Source organism: Vulpes lagopus, chromosome 12 (genome assembly GCF_018345385.1).
Source record: "Vulpes lagopus strain Blue_001 chromosome 12, ASM1834538v1, whole genome shotgun sequence".
Classification (NCBI taxonomy): Eukaryota; Metazoa; Chordata; class Mammalia; order Carnivora; family Canidae; genus Vulpes; species Vulpes lagopus.
The window spans coordinates 68,186,215-68,209,656 of record NC_054835.1 but is presented as its reverse complement, the minus strand read 5'-3'; the positions used below and the strand labels follow the sequence as shown (position 1 = coordinate 68,209,656).

General features: G+C 43.8%; 1 protein-coding gene across 7 annotated transcripts in view; it reads left to right on the top strand.

Annotated features, from left to right (window-relative positions):
* The window catches only part of LNX1 (ligand of numb-protein X 1), a 176,048-nt gene that overhangs the window by 118,763 nt on the left and 33,843 nt on the right, over positions 1-23,442 (top strand). For all 7 annotated transcript variants that reach the window (XM_041724501.1, XM_041724504.1, XM_041724500.1 and 4 more), the window contains 2 exons: positions 21,045-21,286; positions 21,787-21,939. In XM_041724501.1, coding sequence (XP_041580435.1) covers positions 21,045-21,286; positions 21,787-21,939 — 395 coding nt within the window. The remainder of the gene's footprint in view (positions 1-21,044; positions 21,287-21,786; positions 21,940-23,442) is intronic.

The following is a 23,442-nucleotide window of genomic DNA, read 5'->3' as shown; positions in this document are numbered from 1 at the left end:
AGCAGAGCACTAGCTGAATGTCCACCCCCTGAAGTCTTCAGTTGGCCCCCTTTGTGCAGGTGCCAAACTGTCCAACTATGTTTCTTTCCCCTAAACCTTAATAATCTCCTCAGAAATGCAATTAGCTTTCCAGGAATTCGATTGGTTCTAGAAGTAACATTTCCTGGTAGAAAAGACATGAGCTTGAAGTCAGACAGATGCATTTTTCATGTTTTGATCTGCCATTTACTAATTGTATTAGAATGGGTGACTTCAAGAAAAAGCATCTTGGTGGTCTTGTTATGTGACTTTGAGTGAGTGACTTAGCATCTCTAGATCTGTTTCCTTTTCTGTGCAATGGAGAACACCAACACGTTCATCCCCAGAGTTGGTGGTATTAAATGCGGGAGATACCGCGTATGGAAGGGTAGTACAGGACTCGACAAACGTTCACTTCCTCAAGTGCCACTTCTCTTCAGCCACCTCCCAACTTGGCTCTTTGGTTGTTCCTGGGACAGAAAACCTCACTCTTTATTAACTAGTTCTTCAAATCACAATTTCAACAAGATAATGACTTTAGCGCTAACAAGGTCCAAGCAAAGTTTGTTTACTGTAATTTCAAAATGGGGGGGGGGGAGACACTTTAGTTTAAATCATAGGACTGTTTCTTAACAAAACATGTCTCCTCAAAACAAATCAATACTATTAACATGAATAGTGGAGACATCAGCCAAATCATCTGGTTTTCTGGTGGAACAAAAGTCCCTTATCCAAAACATCAGTTTTATGTAATCCAATTGATGGTCAATTTAAGAATAGGCTGGCCAGCCAGATTACAATTAAGTTAATAGAAGAAGTTGTCCTCTGAAAATCAGTTTTCAGTATCCTAATGTTCAAAATCCTCTACTATAATTATCCAAATCATCTATCACTGACAGGCAAACAGGAGGATGGGGGCAACTGTGTGAATGGAGCCCTCACAGGGTATTTTGGGACGGTTGGCAGAGTAAAGAGTTACTCATTGTTTCAAGAGTCTGAAATTATACCTGAATCCACAGTGATCTCTGCAGTGTATTTGGGTCTGTCTTCACTTGAAGAAGCCAGAACTGAACTTCCAAATTCATCTATAAAGCGGAGAATTGATGGTCTCCTTCTAGCAGGCCACTGTCTGATTTTATGAGATGTGTATATTTATATTTGAAAACTCACTGTACACAGCTTGAGATAATGATTTTCAAAGTTTAAAATATCATGATCTTTCTCTGTAACAATACTTTTTCTTTGCCAGGGACATAAACTCATACCCAGGTAGATATTTCTTTGAAAGCTTTCTAGAGGGTCTTGTTCAATCTAGATAGAAGTCTACTTGATTATTTATCTGTATTTATATTATGATAAACAATTCATAATAAATTAAATGTTTAACATCTCAATACAAATGTAAAATTCTAGAACAATTCAGATCCAAAGGATGTTAGCACCAAATTCCATAATATAAAGATGTGGGTCCTTGCAGTTTGGGATATTAGACTCTGCAGCTTCGTTTTGCAGTCTCTTGTTTCTGTTTTTGGCATGATAAATGCTTGATTAGAACAACGTGAAGTCCACATTGCCCTAATAAATCTGGGAACTGTGTTTATTCCCCCTGGAATAATTGGGCAGATTAAAATGTTTGACCCAGTGATTTCAGTGTGGTTCTCTGGTGATAGATTTTAGTCATGAATAGGTTGAGTGATGAATTGGATGGTTGACAAGTGGCCAAAGTTTAAGTTACACTTATGTGGTTTTTTGGTTTGTTTGTTTTTTTTATCTTATCCCCTTTCTTTGCCTTCTCTTCCCTAAGGACTGTTGAATTCCTAAGAGAAGTAAAATGAATGAGAATCAAATGGATTGAAGCCTAGAAGGCCACCTTAGAGCCCACAAGTGATAGAAAGTAAGGGGTAGGGCCAGGTTGAGGATTCAGCCAGGGCAATAGGAGTCAAAACTAAACACTGAAGTTTTGAAGGGTCAATAATAAGGACAGAGTCTTTAACATGTAGGCAAACCTCTGTCAAAAATCATGAAGGGCACGTGGTGGGCAAGTAGGAACTTAAGACCTTGACCCAAGTTCTTATAGGGGTCAAGACCTTGACCAAACCTTAAGATCTTGACCCAAGATCCTTGACTCAAGGATCTTATAATTTTAACATTCATAGTGTGCGTGTGTGCATGTATGTTGTGTTGAAGCAGGTGTGGAAATGGATGATAAAGTAAGAGAGTGTTATTAAAATTATTTCAATTTTATATGAGTGTCAAGCAAAAATGTATCCAGCTTTATTAAAGATACTTTTCATAAACAATCGTATTTCAGGCAGGACATGAGCAGAGAACCACTAACAGCATACAACTTTCAAACTTCCTTCTCCAGTGAACCAAAATCAGAAAGATGATAAAACCCTGGGGAATAGGGTGACATTTTTACATAGGTAGTTGGAATCAAGAATGTAATTATTGGAATATTCCTGTGTCATCAATCAACAAGTGTTCATTAAGAGCCTCCTATATGCCAAAACCTCAGCATGGCTCCCAGCAGGGATTTATCATTTTTAGGCATATGGTTAGAGCTAAAAGAGACTTCAGTGGGTTCTATTTAAAGGTTTTAACCATTTAAGGTTGTCAAAGAAGACTTTAATCTGGCTTATTGTTACCCATAGGAATCCATCACTGTGTTTATTGAGGTGGTATTTTCAACTTACCCCTTGAGCTATATATGAATCTTGGGAATATTTCATGATCATGTTGGCTATCTTCTGATGGGTTGTTTGCTTGGTTGTATCTTGATTATAGCACACAAATAAACAAAACTAAGAATCCAACTGCTAGCATTTTAGATGAAATGGATTCATGCAGCACGTTATAGCCTCCCACACACACTGTGGAAGATCAGGATAAGTAGATACTGTCCAGTGGAAGAGATGGAAGTGAGTCTTAATTTCTCCCCTTATCAGGGTCCAAATGATTTCATCAGAGAAAGAAACCTTATTCCATCTCTTTCTCTGGGGAATCGACATAACTAGGTTCCACTACCCCAGACTTTATCCCAGACCATTCTCTGCACTGCATTTACAGAAGGATGGGGAAGATGACTCAGCTACCCTGGAAACTAGGACACCTGGTCAGCCAGACATCAACAATGAAATGATCTCCAGAATTCACATGGCAATGGTTGCTCAGTGGGCAGATTGTGCAAAGCAGATTGTGTAATTTGACCAATTAAAATCTGTGAGATGGGAAGGATTAGGGTTGTTCTCACCCCTGGCCACACTTTGAGATTGCCTGGGGAGCTTTATGAAAACCTCAATGTTTAGTCCCAGAGATTCTGACTCACTTGGTCTGGAGCTCCTGATAGGCTGGATTTTAAAAATCTTCCCAGGTCATTCTATTATTCAACCAAGTTGAGAAGCACTGGGTAGGGTAACAAGCACACTGATACACTGATAGCCGTGTTACGTAACAATAGTACATCAAAACCCTTAAATGTCTATTTACTTGGTCTGGTTATGGAAAAGCACCACCAAAACTGAAATATGTATCTGCATATCTGTGCATTGAAAAGAAGTTGGAAGAATAAATAGGTTCACAAGGGTTTTCTTTGGGAATAGAGTTTATAGATTATTTTCATTTTTCTGTATTTTCAAAAACTTCTTTTGAAATTAAAAAAAAAAGGCCATCAATACTTGATTCTAATAAAACTAAGAATACGTCGTGTCCTCCTCACCCCTGCATGCAAGACATGGTCTCAGGGTGTTTTTATCTAGTCAGAGAGACTCGCCAAGGCCCATCAGCGCTGTGTCAGGGTGTAGCAAACACCAAGGACCTGGAGTAAGACGAGTGCAGCACATACTGTACTTTGTCTGCCTGTCTGTCTTCTGTGCTACATCGCTGAGAGGGAAGAGTCTTTGGAGCACCTCGCCTTGAGCCTTACATTTGGTGGACTTTAGCCATCACTCAAATATCTGCAGAATGAATGAATGAGAGAAGAGAGATTCCTCTGACACTTCAAAGGAGAAAGAGGGATTGGGGGCAGGCTCTGGGTAAATGAGGTGGATTTGTTTGGAAGGCGGCCCTTCCAGGTGAGGAGCCAGCTTGGTCAATAAACCTGTGGTGAGGCGAGTGTGACGTGAGGTGAGGAGGGACAGTTTGACAGTTTGTAGACGTGCTCGACTGCTCGACGGCAGAGAGCCTTGTCTAGTGGGGCAACTGTGCCAAACCAAGGGAATGGAGCAGAGCAACAGGCGGAAGGTGGGCCTGAGGAGAGAGAGGTGGAGAAAGGAGAGGCCTTTGGTGATCCAAGAAGTACATAAATAACCCGGCCCCCCACTTTTCCTGTGAATAGAAGCATCCCCTCCCTTTGTTTACATAACACGATTTGGGGGAAAGGAAATAGGATTCACAGGAGGGGGGAGGTGGTTTCCTTTCAATATATTGAGAGGGAAGAGGAGGCTCCTTTAGCAAACAGAAACTGGCAGATAAAATCAGGATTTTTGTTTCATTCAGAAAGATTTGGCCCAAAAGAGCCAAAAATCTTTGCATGATACAGTCTCAGGGTGAGGAAGAGCACCCTTTCTCAACATCTGAGGGTCAAGTAGTATGTCCAGGAGGGCTCCCCACACCCAGCTCAGAAAGGGCCCCGAGACAGTGTCCGGCATTTCATAGTTACCCTAAGAGCTGGAGGGGAATGCACTTTGAGGAATGAAGGAAATACTTTAAAAATGTCTGGGAATGATTTCCACTCAAATGCCATACTGTCGTCTTGCACCCCCAACCCCCACGCCAAGCCATCACCTCCGGACAGCCCCCCGGGGTTGTGCAGGCTCCCCCAAACTCGAGGCCCTCAGAAAGGACTCCCCCTGAGAGGATGGAAAGCTAGGCTGCTTTCCTAGCCAGTCAGAAAACCTCACTGGGCAGCAGTCTGATATTTAAGAACCCTCACCACTATGAAATCCACCCTTTCCCAGTTACCCTAAAAACATTTCCTAGTCCCTCCTGAAATAGAAAGTACAGTTGATCTGTAGCCCAGTTTCCCGAAAATGAGAAGCCAAAAGTGGGTTATTTCCAACTGTTTTGGGGGTAAAGATGGTAAGTTCTGAATGGAACCAAGAGTTGCAGAGACCGAGCGTTAACCAGAAAGACAACCTCCCCCGCCCACCCCCCACCGCACACTCCCCAGGTCCATGGACAGTGGACGGAAAACTCAAATCATCTGTGGCATGAGGATTGTCTGCACTGCCTCCCCCAACGTGTCCAGGAAAACAACTCCGTGACCCTGAGGATGCCAGAGACTCAGGGAATGGATAAACTATTCCGACGTCTCTGTGAAGAATTGACCTGGCATCTGGACTGTGCCCGAGCCCTCAACCATCCTTCATTAACCACTGTCAACTTCATATCTGGCTGGAGCTTCAGAATCGGAGTGGTCACCCCAGGGAGCAGTACTGGTCTTTCTCAGGCGCTCCTGGCTACCCGCTGGGCTCTTGCTAACTAAACAGTGGAGTCGATTCTTCCAGTTCCTGGAAGCCCTGGAATTCCGTGAGGCCTGGACCTGCAAGGTGTGGTGCCAAGTTCAAGGGTGGCCGTTTGGACACCCTTCTAAGAGGGTGTGTGTGTGTGTGAACACATGCAGGGGGAGGGGGACACCTGAAACCACCATAGGCCCACACAGCTAGTTCCTATTAAATCATGACAAAAATCAACGAAAAGGGAAAAGACCTAGAGGAAGGGCCATGGGGAAGGGCATGTTATTTGGACCCAGAACTCCAACTTGAAATTCTCTCTCTGCTGCCTTCAGGGGGAGCAGCTCATCCTGGTTTACCCAGGGCCGACCCGGTTTTAAAACTGGAAATCCCTTGGGGCGCCTGGGTGCTCAGTTGGTTTAAGCAGTGGACTCTGGGTTTCCATCGGGTCCTGATCTCAGAGTTGTGGGATTGGCCCTGTGTTGTGCTCTGTGTTCAGTGCAGATCTGCTTGTCCCTCTCCCTCTGCTCCTCCTCCGCCACCTCCACATCCCCCCAACCCCACCGCCGCTCTTTCTCTTGCTCTCAAATAAATAAAAATCTTAAAAAAAATAAAACAAACAAAAAACCGACCTGGAAATCTTTCATCCCCAGGCCCCCAGTCAGTCCTAGGCAAACAGGGATGTTTGGTCCCCTTCGACATCAACTGCATAACCCTGGGCATGGGAACTTTTGCGTCAGGTTTCCACATATGCACGATGGGGATAACATCAGCTACCTCATTCTGCTGTGGGGAGGAGTAAATGAAAGCAGGTGAAGTGCTGAGACCTCCCTAACCTACATTAAGGACTACGCATGTGTCTTTATCGTAGAACAACTTGACAGCTTCCTGGTTTCAATAGACAGCAAAGCCCCAGACTGAGGAAGTGTGTGTGACTCACAGCTCCTTTGCTTACTGCTGCATCCTCTTGGATAAGTCGCTTACCCTCTCTCTGCCTCATTTGTCCCATTTGTAAAATGGGAATGCTAGCACCCAGCTGTGGCAGTATTTGCTTCGAATAAGCCATGATACCATGTCTCATGATAAAGATCAAGCACAGAGGTGATGCTTTGACTTGCTATTAATAGGAGAGAGAATGTACCCCTAGCAAGTGTGGGACAGGTAGGTCCGCTTCTCTTCTCCCTCTGACACAGTAGCATCCTCCCCCCCCCCCTTTTTTAAAGATTGTATTTACTTATTCATGACAGACACAGGGAGAGAGAGGGAGAGGCTGAGACATAGACAGAGGGAGAAGCAGGCTCCCTGCAAGGATCCCGATGCAGGATCCGATCCCAGGACCCCAGGATCAGGACCTGAGCCGAAGGCAGATGCTCAACCACTGAGCCTCCCAGGCCTCCCAACAGTAGCATCCCCTTCTCCACAGGGGATATCCTGAGACCCGGAGCAGATGCCTGAAACTGCTGGTAGCACCAAACCCTCTATGTACTATGTTCTCCTATCCATACGCCCCTGTGATAAAGTATAATTTATAAATTAGGCCCAGTAAAATATTAACCAATAATACAATAGAATTATTATAACAATATACTGTGACTTATGTGCATCCTCTCATTCTCAAAATCTTACTGTATGGTACCCTTGTTCTTCTTGTGACAAAGTGAGACAATGAAATGCCAGGTGGCAAGGGGGGGTGAATGACACAGGCATGGTGTAGCACTCAGCGACTGCTGACCTTCTAACCACGTGTCAGGAGGAGGACCCTCTGTTTCCTGACTGTCATGGACCGCAAGTAGCAAACCATGGAAAGCGAGACAGTAGATAAGGGGGAGAGTATTGGAAATCCAATTTTTCTACCCAAATGTGGTGTATTTCTACTGTACATTTGAATATGAATGCCTGGACTCAGGGGCTCCACCTAAAAGAGGAACAAATCACCTGCAGATGCTCTGAGAGGATCATTCTAAGCCTTTGTTTCTTAGGATGCTTGGGGCCATACATATTCTTGGAGATAATTAGGTGGGTTTTTTTTTGCGGGGGGGAGAGGAAGAATGGCAGGGAGACAGCAAGTAAAGGGCATTTGGGGACCACTATACCTGCCTCCCTCACCCACCAACCCACCAACATGCTCTACAGACATGGCCTTGTTGACCTGGTAAAAGCAAAGTCGTAAGGAACACAAAGCTCACCACTTGTGCCTGTCAACTGCAAACCTGAGGATGCCAACGGGCCACGCTTGGCAGCTCCAGCTGTTTGCATTCTTCACAGCACCACTCAGGAGCTGACTATGGATATACGGTAGTAAAGAATATAAGGTTATATGGGGCTCCCAGGTGGCTCAGTCAGTTAAGCATCCAGCTCTTGATTTCAGCTCAGGTCATGCTCTCGGGGTCCTAGGATGGAGCCCTGCAATGGGCTCCACCTCCGTGGAGAGTCTGCTTGAGATCTTCTCCCTCTCCCTCTGTCTTCTTCCACTCATCCCTCCTCTCTCACTCCTTTGTCTTTAAAATCTTTTTTTTTAGGATCTCATTTATGTACTTTTGAGAGACACACAGAGAGAGGCAGAGACATAGGCAGAGGGAGAAGCAGGCTCTCCACATAGGGAGCTCGATGTGGAACTCGATCCCAGGACCCTGAGATCACGACCTGAGCCAAAGGCAGATGCTCAATGACTGAGCCACCCAGGCATCCCTAAATTTTTTTTTTTTTAAAGAATATAAGGTTATAAATAACCTGCTTCTAAGGTTCTTTGCATTTTCCCTGGCTCCTGCATTGCAGTCATCTCTAAACCCTCAGTGATCTGGGTGCATGGTATGTTATAGACCTAAGGCGCCTGCCTCAATTAAAAGCCTTGGGTTGACATCTCAGTGCCTCTACTTACCAGCTGAGTGGCCTTAGGAGAATTACTTAATCTCTCTGTGCCTTAATTTCTCACTGGCAAATGGTGATAGGGATCTCCATCATTGAGATGAGGTGAGGACTGAATGGGCTAATATGTGCAAAGCATGTAGACTAGCACCTGGTCTGTAGTAAGTATACCGTACGTGCTGGCAGTAATTGTAAGTTATTAACTGTGAGTTGGGATTTAAAGGATAAAAAAGTGTAGCCACAGATTATCTTGCAGACCTAACTCTGTAAACAAATAGAAAAAATAGAAAAGGAGAGCCGCTCACATGAGGTTAAGAGTATCTACTTCAAAATACTGACACCATGCAGAGACTGGCCAACTGTTTCTAATGTGTGCGCAGCAGTGGGCCGTCTGTCCCATAGATCACTGTAGGAACCTATCGGCGTCTTGGGTAAACTGAGTCAAGTGCACTTGCTTAAGTTGTCCATCAGACTCGTTTGTTTTCTGAGCTGAGTCTACCTCAAGAGCCCCCTGCACCTCTCCCCCACTTCACCGTGCCCAAGTCAAGAGGCTGGCGTTCCTTGCCCAAGGCTAGGCCTGCATTTCCCCGTTGCTTTCCAGTGTGTTTTTAATTTTCCCTTCCTGGTATTCATTAACAAGTGAGGCAGGGGTGGTTGGAATTGCTGGGGACATTTTCCCTAGTGGTTTGGAGGCAGAAGAAAGGGACTAATGAGAGGAAGGAGTATGTGGTTGGTGGTGATGTAAGAAGTCCATCGACTCCCCCCTGGGGGGTGGGGGGGGTGGGGGGCGGGAGTCTTTCAGGCTCAAGTTCATACTTAGGGTCTAAACAAATTCCCAGAGGGTGGGCTTGACCAACTGATGACCTCTTTTACTTATTAACTAATGCTGACGTCCCCTGTGACTACACTAAAGTGCTAATGACTTTTTTCATGTATAGTTTCTAGTAGCTTTGTGAGTGGCCATGTAATTCGACCCCAGAGAACATGGGTTTTAACCTAGGGAAGGAGCCGAAGTAGTCCAGACAAGGACGAATGACTTTACCTAACATTTTTCGTCCAAAGAGGTTATTGAAGAAGCTGCAGGTATAGTGAGTGTGAATTCTAGAAAATATCCAATCTGGACTCAGGAAGGTCCCTAGGGAGAGCATATGCTCAGGACCAGGCTGCCTGAGAAGCAGAGGAATCCTATTAATAGGAGTGGTATTACTGTTCCTTGAGTCTTGTCCAAGTAACATGATCAGGATTAATTCGCAAGGGTGGGTCCTGTTCGAGGGTGGGCTCAGGGAGCTCAAATGGGACTTTTTGGAAGATGATGATTGATACATTTATTTTTATCTTAAACACAAGAATTTCTAGTACTGTGCAGTAAACGGATCATGAAATACTAGTCATCATGTCTTTAAAATATATAGCCTGCCTTCTTCGGAAAAAAAAAAAAAAAGAATCAAGGAAGCCTGCAACAAATAAAAACACATCTGGGCCAGCACAACTAAAAGTATAAACCTTCTGCCTCTAACAAAAGGGGCAAGGAAAAACATAGCATAGGGCATTATGCTAAGTGAAATAAGTCAAAGACAAATACCGTATGATCTCACTTACGTGTGGAATATTAAAACAAAACAAAACAAAAAACAAGTTCCTAGATACAGAGAACAGGAGGGCAGGTGGATGTGTGAAATGGGTGAAGGGTATAAAAAGGCACAAATTTCCAGTTACAAAATAAGCCACGGGGATTAACATATAGCGGGGCGACTCTAGTTAACAGTACTGTATTGCATATTTTAAAGGTACTCAAAGTAGGTTTCAAAAGTCCGTATTACAAGGAAACTGTCACTGCATGGGTGACTTATCACGATCATTTCATAATATGTACAAATATCAAATTGTGTCGTATGCCTGAAACTAATAATGTTGTATGTCAATCATCCCTCAGTAAAATCCATCAAGAGAAAAAAAAATATCTGGGCCAGCACAATTCAAAGCATAAACAGAAGGTGTCTAAAAAAAGGAAGAAAAAAAATGGCCATTTCCCAAATCTCTCAGGCTGCTGACATACCCACATCCATGAGTGCTGTCAGCACGGTGTCGAGAATGTCATGGTGGGCAAGACGAGCTGGATTTTTAATCTCGTGGAAGTGATGTCCTTTTCGGGGGAGACCTATATTTACAAGGGAAGCAAGTAAACATACAAAATAAATTTCCTAAGATGTTAAGGAAGTGAAATCAGGCGCTGGTGGGAGAGGTGTGGCCCATTTTAGATCAACGGAGGTGACTTTGAGCCTTCTACACTCAACTCATCCCTTGGGCTCCCTCCTGCCCTTTCCAGTGTTGGCATCAGATTTCTCACTGCCCAGCTATCTCCTGCCCCCACAGGCACAGCTTAATCCTGCTAAACCTCAGAAGTGGATTATGGAGTCAGTTGCCTTGGGTCTTTATCCCCTGCACACTCCCAGTATCTGTCCTCCTCAATGTCCCTTCAGCTCTGTTTTTCTCCCTGTCAATGTCCCTTGGGACAGAGTCCCCGTGAACCCAATGATGCTGGCTCCTGCCATGTACTTGCTTCCTTGGGGCCTCTGAGTGTAGCATTCATATCTAGACTGCTGGATCAATGTCCTTCATTTTTCTAGACTCAGCTCCAGCTTCCTGTGCTCTGGGAAGCCTTCCCCGGTTGCCTCCAAGCACAGCGAGTGGCCACTTCCTCTAATCTCTCAACACTTGGCTCGTACCTCTGTGTCCCTCAGATAACGTGACATGGGGATTTTTCAGTTTTCATGTTCATCACCTCGAGTGCATACGCTGTGTAGAGTTGTATCCTTTTCTTTTTTTTTGCATCCATAGTGTCTCACATTGTGCCTAATATATAATAACTATGCTAGTTACTGCTTATTGCTCCTCTGTTCCAGATCCTGTTGGATCCTTTGCGTGGATCTTGAAATCTTACAGTAAACATTGGTGTGCACATCTGGGAAATGAGGCTCAGAGATTAAGGAATTTGTCACAGAGCAAGAAGATGGCAGACCTAGGATTCCCACCCAGATGTGGGAACTTAAACTCAAAAGCCTGTGGTTTTGTTGCCTTGCTATGCCATCTTTCTCAGGAAGAATTTCCTAAGTGTATATTGAATGGAAAACAAAGCATTTTAAAGTCACTTGCCTGCTCTACCAGCATAATCCATCAAAAGGCAGTGTATGATAGCTATTACTTAGTTCTACTATGTGTGTAATAGTTTTAAAATCCAGATCAAATAAAATCCTATGAAATCCTTACTTCCCCTTTATTAGGGAAGTAAGTGAAAAGCAGAAGAATAAAAAAAAAGGTCTCCCCTCTTCTCTTTCATTTTCTCCTCTTGAGTTGGAGTGAGGGCAATGAAAAGGAACATCATGAGCTTGCTGAGGGAAGAAGGAGACCCACATCTTATCACGATCAGCTGTGATAATTATGTGTTCTCAGGACCATGAGGATGAATCCAGCCATTGCCAGTTTGATAATTTCAATAAATGGAACACCAGAAGGGTGACTGTTGTTTAGTTCAACTCAACAAATGTTGACTGGATGCCTGCCCTAGGAAACGTATATGCTATTCAGACCTTCTGAGAGGCACCTGGGTGACCAAGACTTTGTCCCTTTATAGTCCCTGGAGCAAGACTTGCCCTGAGCTAACTGGTTAGCGGGGGTAGAGCTAATGTGCCTCGAAGGTAGGTGGCAAGTAACATGGGAATCCATGAGCTAACTCTTCCCCCAGCACCAATACGAGTACCAATGAGGAAGTTATTACATGCCTAGAAGGATCAAGACTTCACAATTGGATTCTATTGGCTAAATTATGGAACTATACTCTTCCCAACCTCCCTTGGGAGCTTGCATTCTGTAGAGAAAAAATAAGCAGGGGAGAGGGCATGGGGATAGGATGTGCCAGGGAGGAAAAAAAAAAAAGTTGCTCTGAGTGGTCAGGAAAGGTGGATTTTAATCACAGACCTGAAGATGAGGAGGCAGACCAGGTAGGAACCTGGAGAGAGTGTTCCAGATAGGGGCAACAGCAGAATGCAAAGCCCCCCAAAGCAGGAATGGGCTGGGCCCTGGGAGAACCAGCAGGGGGTGAAAGAGTGAGGGCTGGGGATGAAGGCGGGAGTCACAGGACAGAGAACACAGGACCTTGTGAGCCTTTGCAAGTACCTTGTGCTCTATGGAGAATAGATGGGGAAAGGGGGACAAGTATAGAAACAGGGAAGCCTCATAGAAGGCTGTTGCCATAATCCAGGCATTGATGACGGTCGCTTGGACCAGGATGGTGGCAGTGGAAGTGATGAGAAGTAGTTGGATTCTGGATATATCTTCTTGGTTGTATTTGAAGTGCTGAGAGACAGAAAGGACTCGGGGATGACACTGAGGTTTTTGGCCTGAACAACAGGAAGGATGTGAGGTGCTGTTCAATAAAACAGGGAAGATGTGAGAAGTGTTGGTTTGGCAGGGAAGCTTAGGATGATTGGATATGTTGAGTTCAAGGACCTGTGAGACGTGGAAGTGAAGACATGGAGGAAGCAGGTTGATATATGAGCCTGGAGAGCCGGGGAGGATCCAGGCTGGGGGCCAGGCCACAGGAGGGGAGAAGGCATGGAGCCCCGCAGGCTGGATTCAAATCCCAGCTCCACCCTGTGAACCTAGACAAGGCTTTCTTCCCTGTTGGCTTGTGTCCTCACCTGTGAAGTGGAGGTGACATAGTGAGTATTTACAGGACAGTCGGGAGGGTTAAGGAAGGCAACACACGTAGCGTGTAACAGGGTACACAGTAGATCAATAGGCAATAACTGTCTTCTTCCCAACCCCTTTCGGGGGTGAGCCCATGATCCATACAAATGGGACAAGGCCTAGAACGTCAGCACGAGGACTTGGGACTATCTGTAATGCAGTGGAAAATATTTCTACAGGAGATTTTTGAGTAAAATACATTGTGTTGGTTAGTTTAGTATGGACTGGCTGGGGAGGAAGACCGGGAGCAGGGAGACGGGCTGGGTCGTGTTGCGAAGCGAGGGGGGTCCAGGGTCAGGAGGGCTGGGGTGGGGGCACAGGAGATGGAGCACTCATGTCTTAGGCCACCCTCTGGTGCAGAGTCACCAGCACCTTCATAAAGGCTTTCTCAGAGCCAGAGCACTAAGGGTCGCTGAGAATTTCAATGGCCTGTCCCCCTCCTGTTGCCTTGTCCAAGGACACCATCGAGGGCCTGCTATCTCACGGTGGCCCACATCTCTTGCAGCAGTTTCCTGGCCTGGCCCCAAGAACCTGGAGCCAAAGCTGAGTCACTCATCCTTTCAGTAGAGCAGCTGAAGCCAAAGACCCTGCCACCGGCAGGAGAGCTTGCTTCCCTCCAGAGCTCCCCGCACCCCCCAGCTCCATTCGCTGCCTGAAAGAGTGAACACATCCATTAGGGTTGAATGGCCCCTTGTCCCATTAAGCAGTAGCTTGGGGCAAGTCATTAGCTCTCCCAGGACTGAGACACAAACATCCGGGAATTCAGTCTCCTCAAACTTGGGTCAGAAATAGGGCTGGGGCAGATCTTGAAAGGGATGCCCCTTCTAGAGCCATCTGTCCCATGTATGCGTGCACACACCCTCACTCAGTGGGGACAGGGGGAGATGGGGGAAAAAGTAAAGGGAGGGTAGCACTGCTTCAAAGAGGACTGAAAGGAGAGAAATGGGTCTGACCAAGTCACATTGGCTGGGTGGTTGGGGTTTTGCTGGGGTTTTGGTTTTTGTTTTTGCTTGTTTCTTTTTTATTTTATTTCTAATCCCCAGAGGTAGAAATTGTCTTCCCTTGAGATAGATCTGGCCTATGGGTGTGTTTTGTTTGGCCCGCACAATGGTTTTTAAAATGTTGACTTCGTTGTACAGTCTCTTGATTTTTACAAGTTGACATCAGAAACTGGATTTCAGCTTATAAAGTTTTCACTCCAGCAGCACCGGGCTGGTTTTTTTTTTTTTCCTTTGAGGTAGGATTTGAGGTAGTTAATTGACATATAACTCTATTAGTGATTAATTCCAAGTGTACCGCATAATTATTTGATATTGCGAAATGATCTAGTGAAGTCTAGTGAACATCCATCATCCGCGTAGTTATAAATTTTTATTTTGGGTATGAAGAATTTTAAGATTCACTCTCTTACCAACTTCCAACTATGCAATACAGTGTTGTTTACTAGTCACCATGCTATATACATTGCCTCCCCGTGACTTCTTTTTAATTTTTTAACAGCTGTTTGTATGTTTTTTATTCCCTCTACTCATTTTACCTACCCCCACATCCCTTCTTTGGCAACCCCCAATGTGTTTCTAGAAGCTTTGGGGTATTTGGATTTTGTTTTTGCTACTGTTGTTTTAGATTCCACATACAAGTGAGATCATATAATATTTGTCTTTCTTTGACTTACTGCGCTTACCATAATGCCCTCAAGGTCCACTTGCTGTCACAAGTGCAAGATTTCCTGCTTTTTTATAGTTCAATAATGTTTTATTGTATATATACTACATTTTCTTTACCTGATCATTCATTGATGGACACTTGTATGGTTTCCATTTCTCGGCTCTTGTGAATAATGCTGCAGGGAACATCGGTGCAGATGTTTTTTTGAATTGGTGTGGAGTTTTTTGTTTTGTTTTGTTTTGTTTTGTTTTTCTCTTTTTGTTTCAGATCAATACCTAGATGTAAACTGCTGGATCATATGGTAGTTCTATTTTTAGGGTTGTTTTTTTTTTTAGGAATCTCCATATTGTTGTCCAGAGTGGCTGCATCAATTTACATTCCCACGAGCAGCACACAGGGTTACCTTTCCTCCATATCCTCACCAATACTTAGTTCTTGGTCTTTAGTAACAGCCATTCTAACAAGTGTGACAGGATCTCTCATCGTGGTTTTCATGTGCATCTCCCTGAACGACTAGTGATGTTGAGCATCTTTTCATGTACCTGTTGGCCATCTGTATATGTCCCTTTTAAATCTGATTGTTTCCTGCTGTTGTACGACTCCTGTGTATGTTTTGTAGATTAACCCTTTATCAGCTTTATGATTTGCAAATATTTCCTTCCATTTTGTAGTTTGCCTCTTCATTTTGGTGAGGGTTTCCTCAGCTGTTCGGAAGCTTGTTAGTTTGATGTAGTCTTGCGTATTGATTTTTGCTTTTGTTGCCTTTGCTTTTGGTGTCAGGTCCAAAAAGTCATCGCCAAGACTGATGTCATAAGCTTACTGCTTATGTTTCCTTCTAGGATTTGTATTGTTTCAGGCCTTACATTCAAGTCTTTCATCCATTTTGGGCTAATTTTTGGATATGGTACAAAATAGTGGTCCAGCTTCATTCTTTTGCGTGTGGCTGTCCAGTTTTCCCAGCACCATTTATTAAAGAAATTGTGCTTTTCTCACTGTGTATTCTTGCCACCTTTGTCATAAATTAATTGACCATATATACATGAGTTTCTGGACCCTACTCTCTCCCATAGACTCATATGTCTGTTTCTATGCCAATAGTATAATGTTTTGCTTGCTATGGCTTTGTAAAATAGTTTTAAATCAGGCAGCACAATGTCTGCAGTTTTGTTCTTTCTCAAGATTGCTTTGGGTCTTGGAAGTCTCTTGTGATTCCATACAAATTTTAGATTATTCTATTTCTGTGAAAATGGCATTGGAATTTTAATAGGGATTGCATCGAATCGAGATTGCTGTAAGTGGTTGCACACTTTAGCAGTTTTCTTCTAATCCATGAGCACAGAATAGCTTTCCATTGATGTGTACCATCTCCAATTTCTTTTTCTTTTTTTTAAAGATTTTATTTATTTATGAGAGACACAGAAAGAGAGGCAGAGGGAGAAGCAGGCTCCATGCAGGGAGCCCGACATGGGACTCAATCCCAGGTCTCAAGGATCATGCCCAGGGCCAAAGGCAGACGCTCAACCGCTGAGCCACCCAGGCATCCCACCATCTCCAATTTCTTTAGTGTCTTACAGTTTCCAGTGTACAAATCTTTCATCCCTTGGGTTAAATTTATTCTGAGGTATTTTATTTCATTTGATCCAATTATAAGTGAAACTGTCTTCTTCATGAATTATCAGAAATTATTAGTAAGTAGAAACACAACAGATTTTTGTATATTGATTTTTAAATCCTGCAACATTACTGAATTCATTGATTAGTCCTAATAGTCTTTTGGTGGAGTTTTTAGGGTTTTCTATAATATCATGTCATTTGCAAATAGTGACAGATTTACTTCTTCCTGTCTAGTTTGGATGCATTTTATTTCTTTTTCTTCCCTAATTGCTCTCAGGCTGGTCTTCTTGATATAAGGACCAGTGAAGGCCCATAACAGCTTCTAGACCCTTGAAATGGAGCAGCACTCCTCACCATGGTCCTCACCGGGCCCGACCATCCTAGTTCCCTCACTTCACTAGCATATGAGTTTACAAGTCTTGGCTTAAAGTAGGATCACACTGGGTAATTAATTAACTCAATGTGAAGAACAGACTTGATGTTTACCTATTTCAGAAGTGAACAAAGAGAGAAAGAATGTGACGGAAGTTAGATCAAAGGGTAGCTGTGTAGTTAGCCAGACTATTATGATGAGATATTGAGGCTCTCTTTCTTACAGATAATGTATATTCTTCTATCCTAAGTGGATAAGTTCACTGTCAGAGGGAGTCCTCCACTGCAAAACAGCTGATGCTTCCTAGTTGGGTAAATTCAGCAGGACACCCCATCAGAGCCTCTTTGAATTATGTTGGGGTCTAGCGTGCTTCGGGTTAACTCCTTTAACTAGCAAACTCATGGACTCAGGAATTTTTCAAGAAAGGGGTTCGTTTCCTCTTCTTGCTCCCCATCCCCTTGCAAAATAAAAACAGAAAACAACAAGCAAACAAACAATTCCATGGCACATCCATTGTCTACATTCTTTTTTTTTTAAGATTTATTTATTTATTTATTCATGAGAGACAGAGACAGAGAGAGAGGCAGAGACACAGGCAGAGGGAGAAGAAGGCTCCATTCAGGGAGCCTGATGTGGGATTTGATCCCAGGTCTCCAGGATCAAGCCCTGGGCCAAAGACAGGTGCTAAACCTCTGAGCCACCCAGGGATCCCCCCATTGTCCACATTCTTATATTAAAACTGATTTACCTCTGCTAACTTTGATATAAGAGTTCAGGATCCCCTTACTACAAAAAAAAATGATTCAGAGTTGCTTTGTTGAACAGATGGCATATCCGAAGTGCACAGTTTGTTTGAAAAATAGTTTTTTTATGTTCCTCGTGTTCATCCTTCAAGTTCATGGCCATCACCCATCACCACCTGAGAGTACTTAGTACTTAGGATAACTAAAAGGGAGAATAAATCCTGCTTGCTTTGAACACAACCCAAGGTTCACTGTAGGTTCCTGTACTGGCCAATGCTAATCAGCTCTTCCCCACTCCTCCCCTCTTTTGTGCTTATAAATCAAGAGCCCTCAGTATTAGTCACCACAAAAGAGATAATTAGTGAGTACAACCTGCTATCTTCATAGATCATTCTGTGCCTTGGATTCAAGCTAAGCCAAGAAACTGGAGCAAGCAGCATCACACAATTATGAGTTGCTTTAGCAGAACATTTTTTATTCAAGGCATGTGAGTCTGGACATTTAAATCTAGATTCTGTACCCACCCTCCAAACCCCAGCTGTCATAAAGACAGCTACGATATGAGGCAAAAGGGAAGGTCACTTACCCATTTTATAAGGTTTTCTTTTCCTAGACTAAAACATGTGACTCTGGAACCCCAAGGACTTGGAACAGCAATGATTTCTTAATGGTATGCTCTTCAGATTGAGATATTTTAAATATCCTCCACATGAATGTGGCAGCAAAATAAGATGTCCCTTTGTTCCATTGGGATGTGCTATATCCTCCCAAGAAGCCATGGCTTGTGCCCTTACCAGCCATTTGTCCAACTGGAAAATTCATTTCCTGCTCTGGCCGGGCACATGGTCAAGGGCATTGCTGCCCCCAAGAAAAGAAAGGCTGTTCCCAGTCCAACTGAATAGTCTAGGAACTTCCTTCCCATGCATTGCTAACCAAATATTGTTGGCTTGTGTAGAAGTGTTCCACTCATGTATTTATGACTTTGGAGCTGTTCAAATGCATGCTGGCTTTTATTTTTTCCATCACACAGTGATTCTTCCAATTTTTTTTAGTTTCCCGTATCAACTACTTTGCTATTTTTAAGCAGAACAATTTTAAGCCAAAGTAGCTAATCAGAACAGTAAAACCTTAGCAATTCATGCAAGCAGCTTAAACTCTTTCAGTGAGGGGAAAGACTAGCATTAAAAACTGGAGGCCTGTTTCATCTTTTAGAAGATAAAGGTATAGGATTGTATAACCAAAGTCCTTTCCTACTAATATTAAAACCACATTTCATCAAATCTAAGATGCCGTTGATGATAAGAAACATATTTTATGTACCAACGGCTTTAAAAATTGCCTGGTTAAATTATTTTAAAACACCTTTAAAGATTTCCCTGCAGTGTGTGGATTGGTCACGTCAGACGCCTATGGTTTTGAAATCCATTCAGACAAATTTGGTGACCTCTCCTGCCCTCTAGTTGTATTGTTTGGCATGAAATAGGCCAGTCCTTTTGAATGATCTCAGTAACAAAATATAACACCACTTTTTTTTTTTTTTTAATCTCCTTGGGGACATCTTCCTTTATAAGCAAATAAAGCATTCCCTTGTCTCTTTACAAGAAAATATAGCATTGCTATCTTCCTCCTGACAATGAATATTTGCTTTATCAACATCAAACTTACATGCCACTGCTGTTTTTAGAGACTTCTATATATACAGTTAACTTTTCATTTCAGTGCTGAACCGTAATGTAATCTTTTCTAAGACATCGAATGGCAAGTAAATTCAACGACGTAGCACAAAGAATGGACACAACTCAATGGAAGTTACAAGATGGTCACCTGTGACTGTGTTTGCCCTGCTCAGATAATGACCTCTGCATCATGACTGCAGCTTCGCAGTAGAAGCTGCAGGACTCCCTCCAACACCTGTGCATTTCTGATCTCAGGATGTTAGAGTATGAACAAACAAGCATCCTAGAATGGATCCAATTATGGAAGTAGCTACAATCTTTGATGACATACCATATATCTGGCAGGGTTCTAAAATCTTGGCAAGACCTAATATTGACCCGACCTCACAGCAGCCCTAGACGTATGTGCAGATGAGGACATTTAACCAGGTTAACAAAATTGCCCCAGATTACACAGGTAAATTTCAGAGCAAGGATTCTGATGCAGAAAATAAGCCATTCTACCCACCAGCTCTATGTTTCTACAGGTCATGTAAATTGTGTGCATATCAACTGTAGACTGCTGTTTGATTCCTTTGACCTGTAAGAACATGAAGAAGCATCACTCCAAATAGGCTCTCAGAGGATCTGTGTTTAAAATAGCTCAACCTTGGGCAGCCCGGGTGGCTCGGCAGTTTAGTGCCACCTTCCCAGGGCTGATCCTGGGGCTGATCCTGGACACCCGGGATCGAGTCCCACGTCGGGCTCCCTGCATGGAGTCTGCTTCTCCCTCTGTCTGTGTCTCTGTCTCTCTCTCTGTCTCTATGAATAAATAAATAAATTTTTAAAAATAAATAAAAAATAAAATAGCTCAACCATAGATTTTCTTTTTTTTTTTTTTCCTTTTTTTTTTTTTTTCTGACCACAGAAGATTTTCTGTAAGGAACTGATAAAAAATAATTTATTATTAGTACATCCATTATAAGCAAATGGACATTTCTTAAAGGACTCACCCATATGATTTCTGCCTTCCAACAATTGTGGGAGCTGATGTGACTGTCCACTGCCACTTGCTCACCACAGTAGGATGAGATGGTCAACTCGTCACTATTTTCTGACCAAAATACTACCTAAGAGCTGAAATGACTTTCTCAGTGACACATAGATGTACATTCACAGCAAAATATGGACCTAAATCAGCTTATACCTTGGCTCCTGGCCCTGGGGTCTGCTCTTTAACATGGAGAGTGAATGGTTATAGACGATCACCATTTCCTTTCTTAAAGACCATGAATGTAGTTTTCCTTTCCTAATGTTGGAAGACATGAGAATGAATAAGATTTTAGTACACAGGAGCCCCCGGCCCCTGGTTCTGGCCAGCAGCCCAGAGGTAGAGCATGGAAGTCAGCAAGCTTGCCCCTAGAGAATACTGATGCTAAGTAAACCCCTGTGGCTTTGTGGCGATGGCGATTCTGTTTCCATGGACAGTTAAATATGGAATCTGGGAGGAGCTTTGTATTTATGTTCAGTGCTTTGGAAACCAAACCCAAAAGAAAGGACTGAGTGTGACTAAGGACTTTTGTGGTCAAAATAAACACCAACAGGAGGGAATGACCAAGTCCACAGTTGAAGACTGCCAGCCTCAAGCTCTGGTCTTGTAGATACCAGTGTAGAGAGAGCTTTAAGAGAATGCAAAAACCATCTTTTGGCATTTGTTTTCTCAAGCCACTAAATCATTTCGCTGATGAGTGTATATTGAGTACCTCCCTGTGATAAAGGGAGTGGGGGGGAGCAAACATAGGAGCGAACAACTCACGTTGCAAGTGCAACAAGCATGTATACTTGGAGAAGCCTGGTTGAACAATGAGCAAAGCCACGTTTTCTGACCTCCCACTGGTTTTTGTTACAGCTGTAAAGGTGCTTCCCACTACGGCCTGACCAAAGACAAGAAGAGGCGCTCTCAGGATGGCTGCCCCGATGGCTGCGTGAGCCTCACGGCAACAGCTCTCTCCCCAGAGGTCTCTGCCGCTGCCACCGTCTCCTTGGTGACAAATGAGCCTGGCCTAGACAACCCTGCCTACGTGTCCACCGTGGAGGATGGTCAGCCAGCAGACAGCCCATTGGACTCTGGCCGGAGCAACCGAACTAGGGGTGAGTCAAACGGGTGGTTGTCTGGGAACAGGCTCCTTGCCTTGAGATTGCCCTCTGTGGAATACTTACTGTAGAGAGTTCTAGAAATGCTTTCTTTAAAAGGGGAAATCATTCTGGTAGTTTTGGCAGCAATCCAACGTCCAATTCTCCAAAGTGAAATGAAACCACAAGTACCTCAGATCATTAAAAACGTGTAATCGAACTTGGTGGAAGGAGCCAAGCTAGGGCCGATGATTTACCACTGCCAGTGTGGGCACCTTCCCATCCCTGCTGCTCGAGAGAAGTGCTGCTACGTTCAGCCCAGCAAAAGAGAAAAGCAGGTTTTTAAACAATCCTTACATATTTCATTGTAGAAAACTGAGACCGTGCAGGGAAGCAAATTACCACCTAGGAGTGGTCACCGTTCTTGTGCTGTTGTATATATATCTGACCAGACGCGTAGATAAAAGCAGATTTCTGTGAATGTATAGCTGCTGTCTCTCCTTGTCTCTTGTCCTCAGCACGGCCCTTTGAGCGATCCACGATCAGAAGCAGATCTTTTAAAAAAATCAACCGAGCTCTGAGTGTTCTTCGAAGGACAAAGAGTGGAAGTGCAGTTGCCAACCAAGCTGACCAGGGCAGGGAAAATTCTGAAGACACCACTGCCCCCGAAGGCAAGTGAGCTCCCTGTGGGCCTGGACATGGGCGAGGCCTCCAGGATGACCTCAGGGGTGATGACAACCTGACCCCGCCCACTTTCTAGGACCCCACCTTTCTAGGACAAGGGCATAAGATTTTTTTTTTTTAACCTTGACTAGACTACTTCTTACATAAGTAGCTAAAGGCAGAAATGATTCTCCTCTTTTTACAGAGGTTGAGCAAGTAGGTTTTGGAGCCCTGACCTCCAGGTGCTAGCTTCACACATATAAGAAATAATAATAATTAAATGAAAAGCATTTAGAACGGTGGCTGGCATGCAGTAAATAAGTTCTTATAACTTATAAGATATAAGTTCTTATGACGACTATGCATAATGCGTGGTTCTGAGTGTGTTTGTTCACGCAACCAATTTATTTAATGCTCAGAACAAATCTAGAAGTGGCTGCTATTATTATTACCCTCTTTTACAGATGAGAAAATCGAGGCACAGAGAGATTACCTAGCTTGCCCCGAATTACCTTGCTTAACTTTGAATCCAGGTAGCATGGCTCTAGAGTCCAGGCTCTGTTGAACCTTAGATCCTACGTGTTTTTGCCAATAAAAATGCAGCTAGGAAATACTTTCTTTTTATCTTCTATTAGAGCTTCAGAGCAAGCTTTTTTTAAAAAAAAAAAGTGGAGCTTTCTTGGGTGCCAGGTAATGTTTGTCCTCAGTCATTTAGAGGTCACATGCCAAGGGATAGGGATGATGATTCTCATTTTGCAGATGAAGCAACTGAGACCCAGAGAGTAACTAGCCCAAAGTCCCCCAGCTAGAAAATGACATCGACTGTCACTCAGGCTTTCTGGCTCCAGAGCCCACTCTGTCAACTGCTGGGTTACGTGCCCTCTCCTCCTAGGGGGTTGAGAGGCCAATCCCCCACCACGGTCTTTATCATGCCTTCAGGGAATCCATGAGCTGTCCTAGAGAAGCCCTCTTGCTCACCTGTCACCTCTCCCCCCACTGCACACACACACACACACACACACACACACATGCACACACACTGCACACTCTCACTACTCTGAGCTTTACAGTCCTGTGAATATTTCCAGGCTGTTGTTCAATTTTCACTCCCACACCCCTTCTGCTGCCACTCGAATTCCTTCTTCCAGGCTCTGCGTAGGCTTGGCCTCCTCTTAGAAGCCCCCCTGATTCCCTCAGTCCTCTTTCCCTTGTGTTCTCGACGCACCTGCATCGTTATTATAGCAAATGTCACCTCTCATTGCAACTGCGTCTGTAAGAGCAGGGGTTCTTTGGTGAGTGTTTGCATCCTCAAGGTGAAGTGTGATATCTGGCACATATTATGGCATTCGCCGAATGTGCAGTGACTATAGGATTACAACTTCCTTTCTGCCAGTCCTCCCTCTTATGAAAGGGTCCTGAGCTTTCTAAAGGTTTCTTCTGCCTGGATAAGATCGGTTTGCGTGTTTATTGCAGAAACCTTTCTGAGCAGAGGTTACTGTGTGTGAAGTACT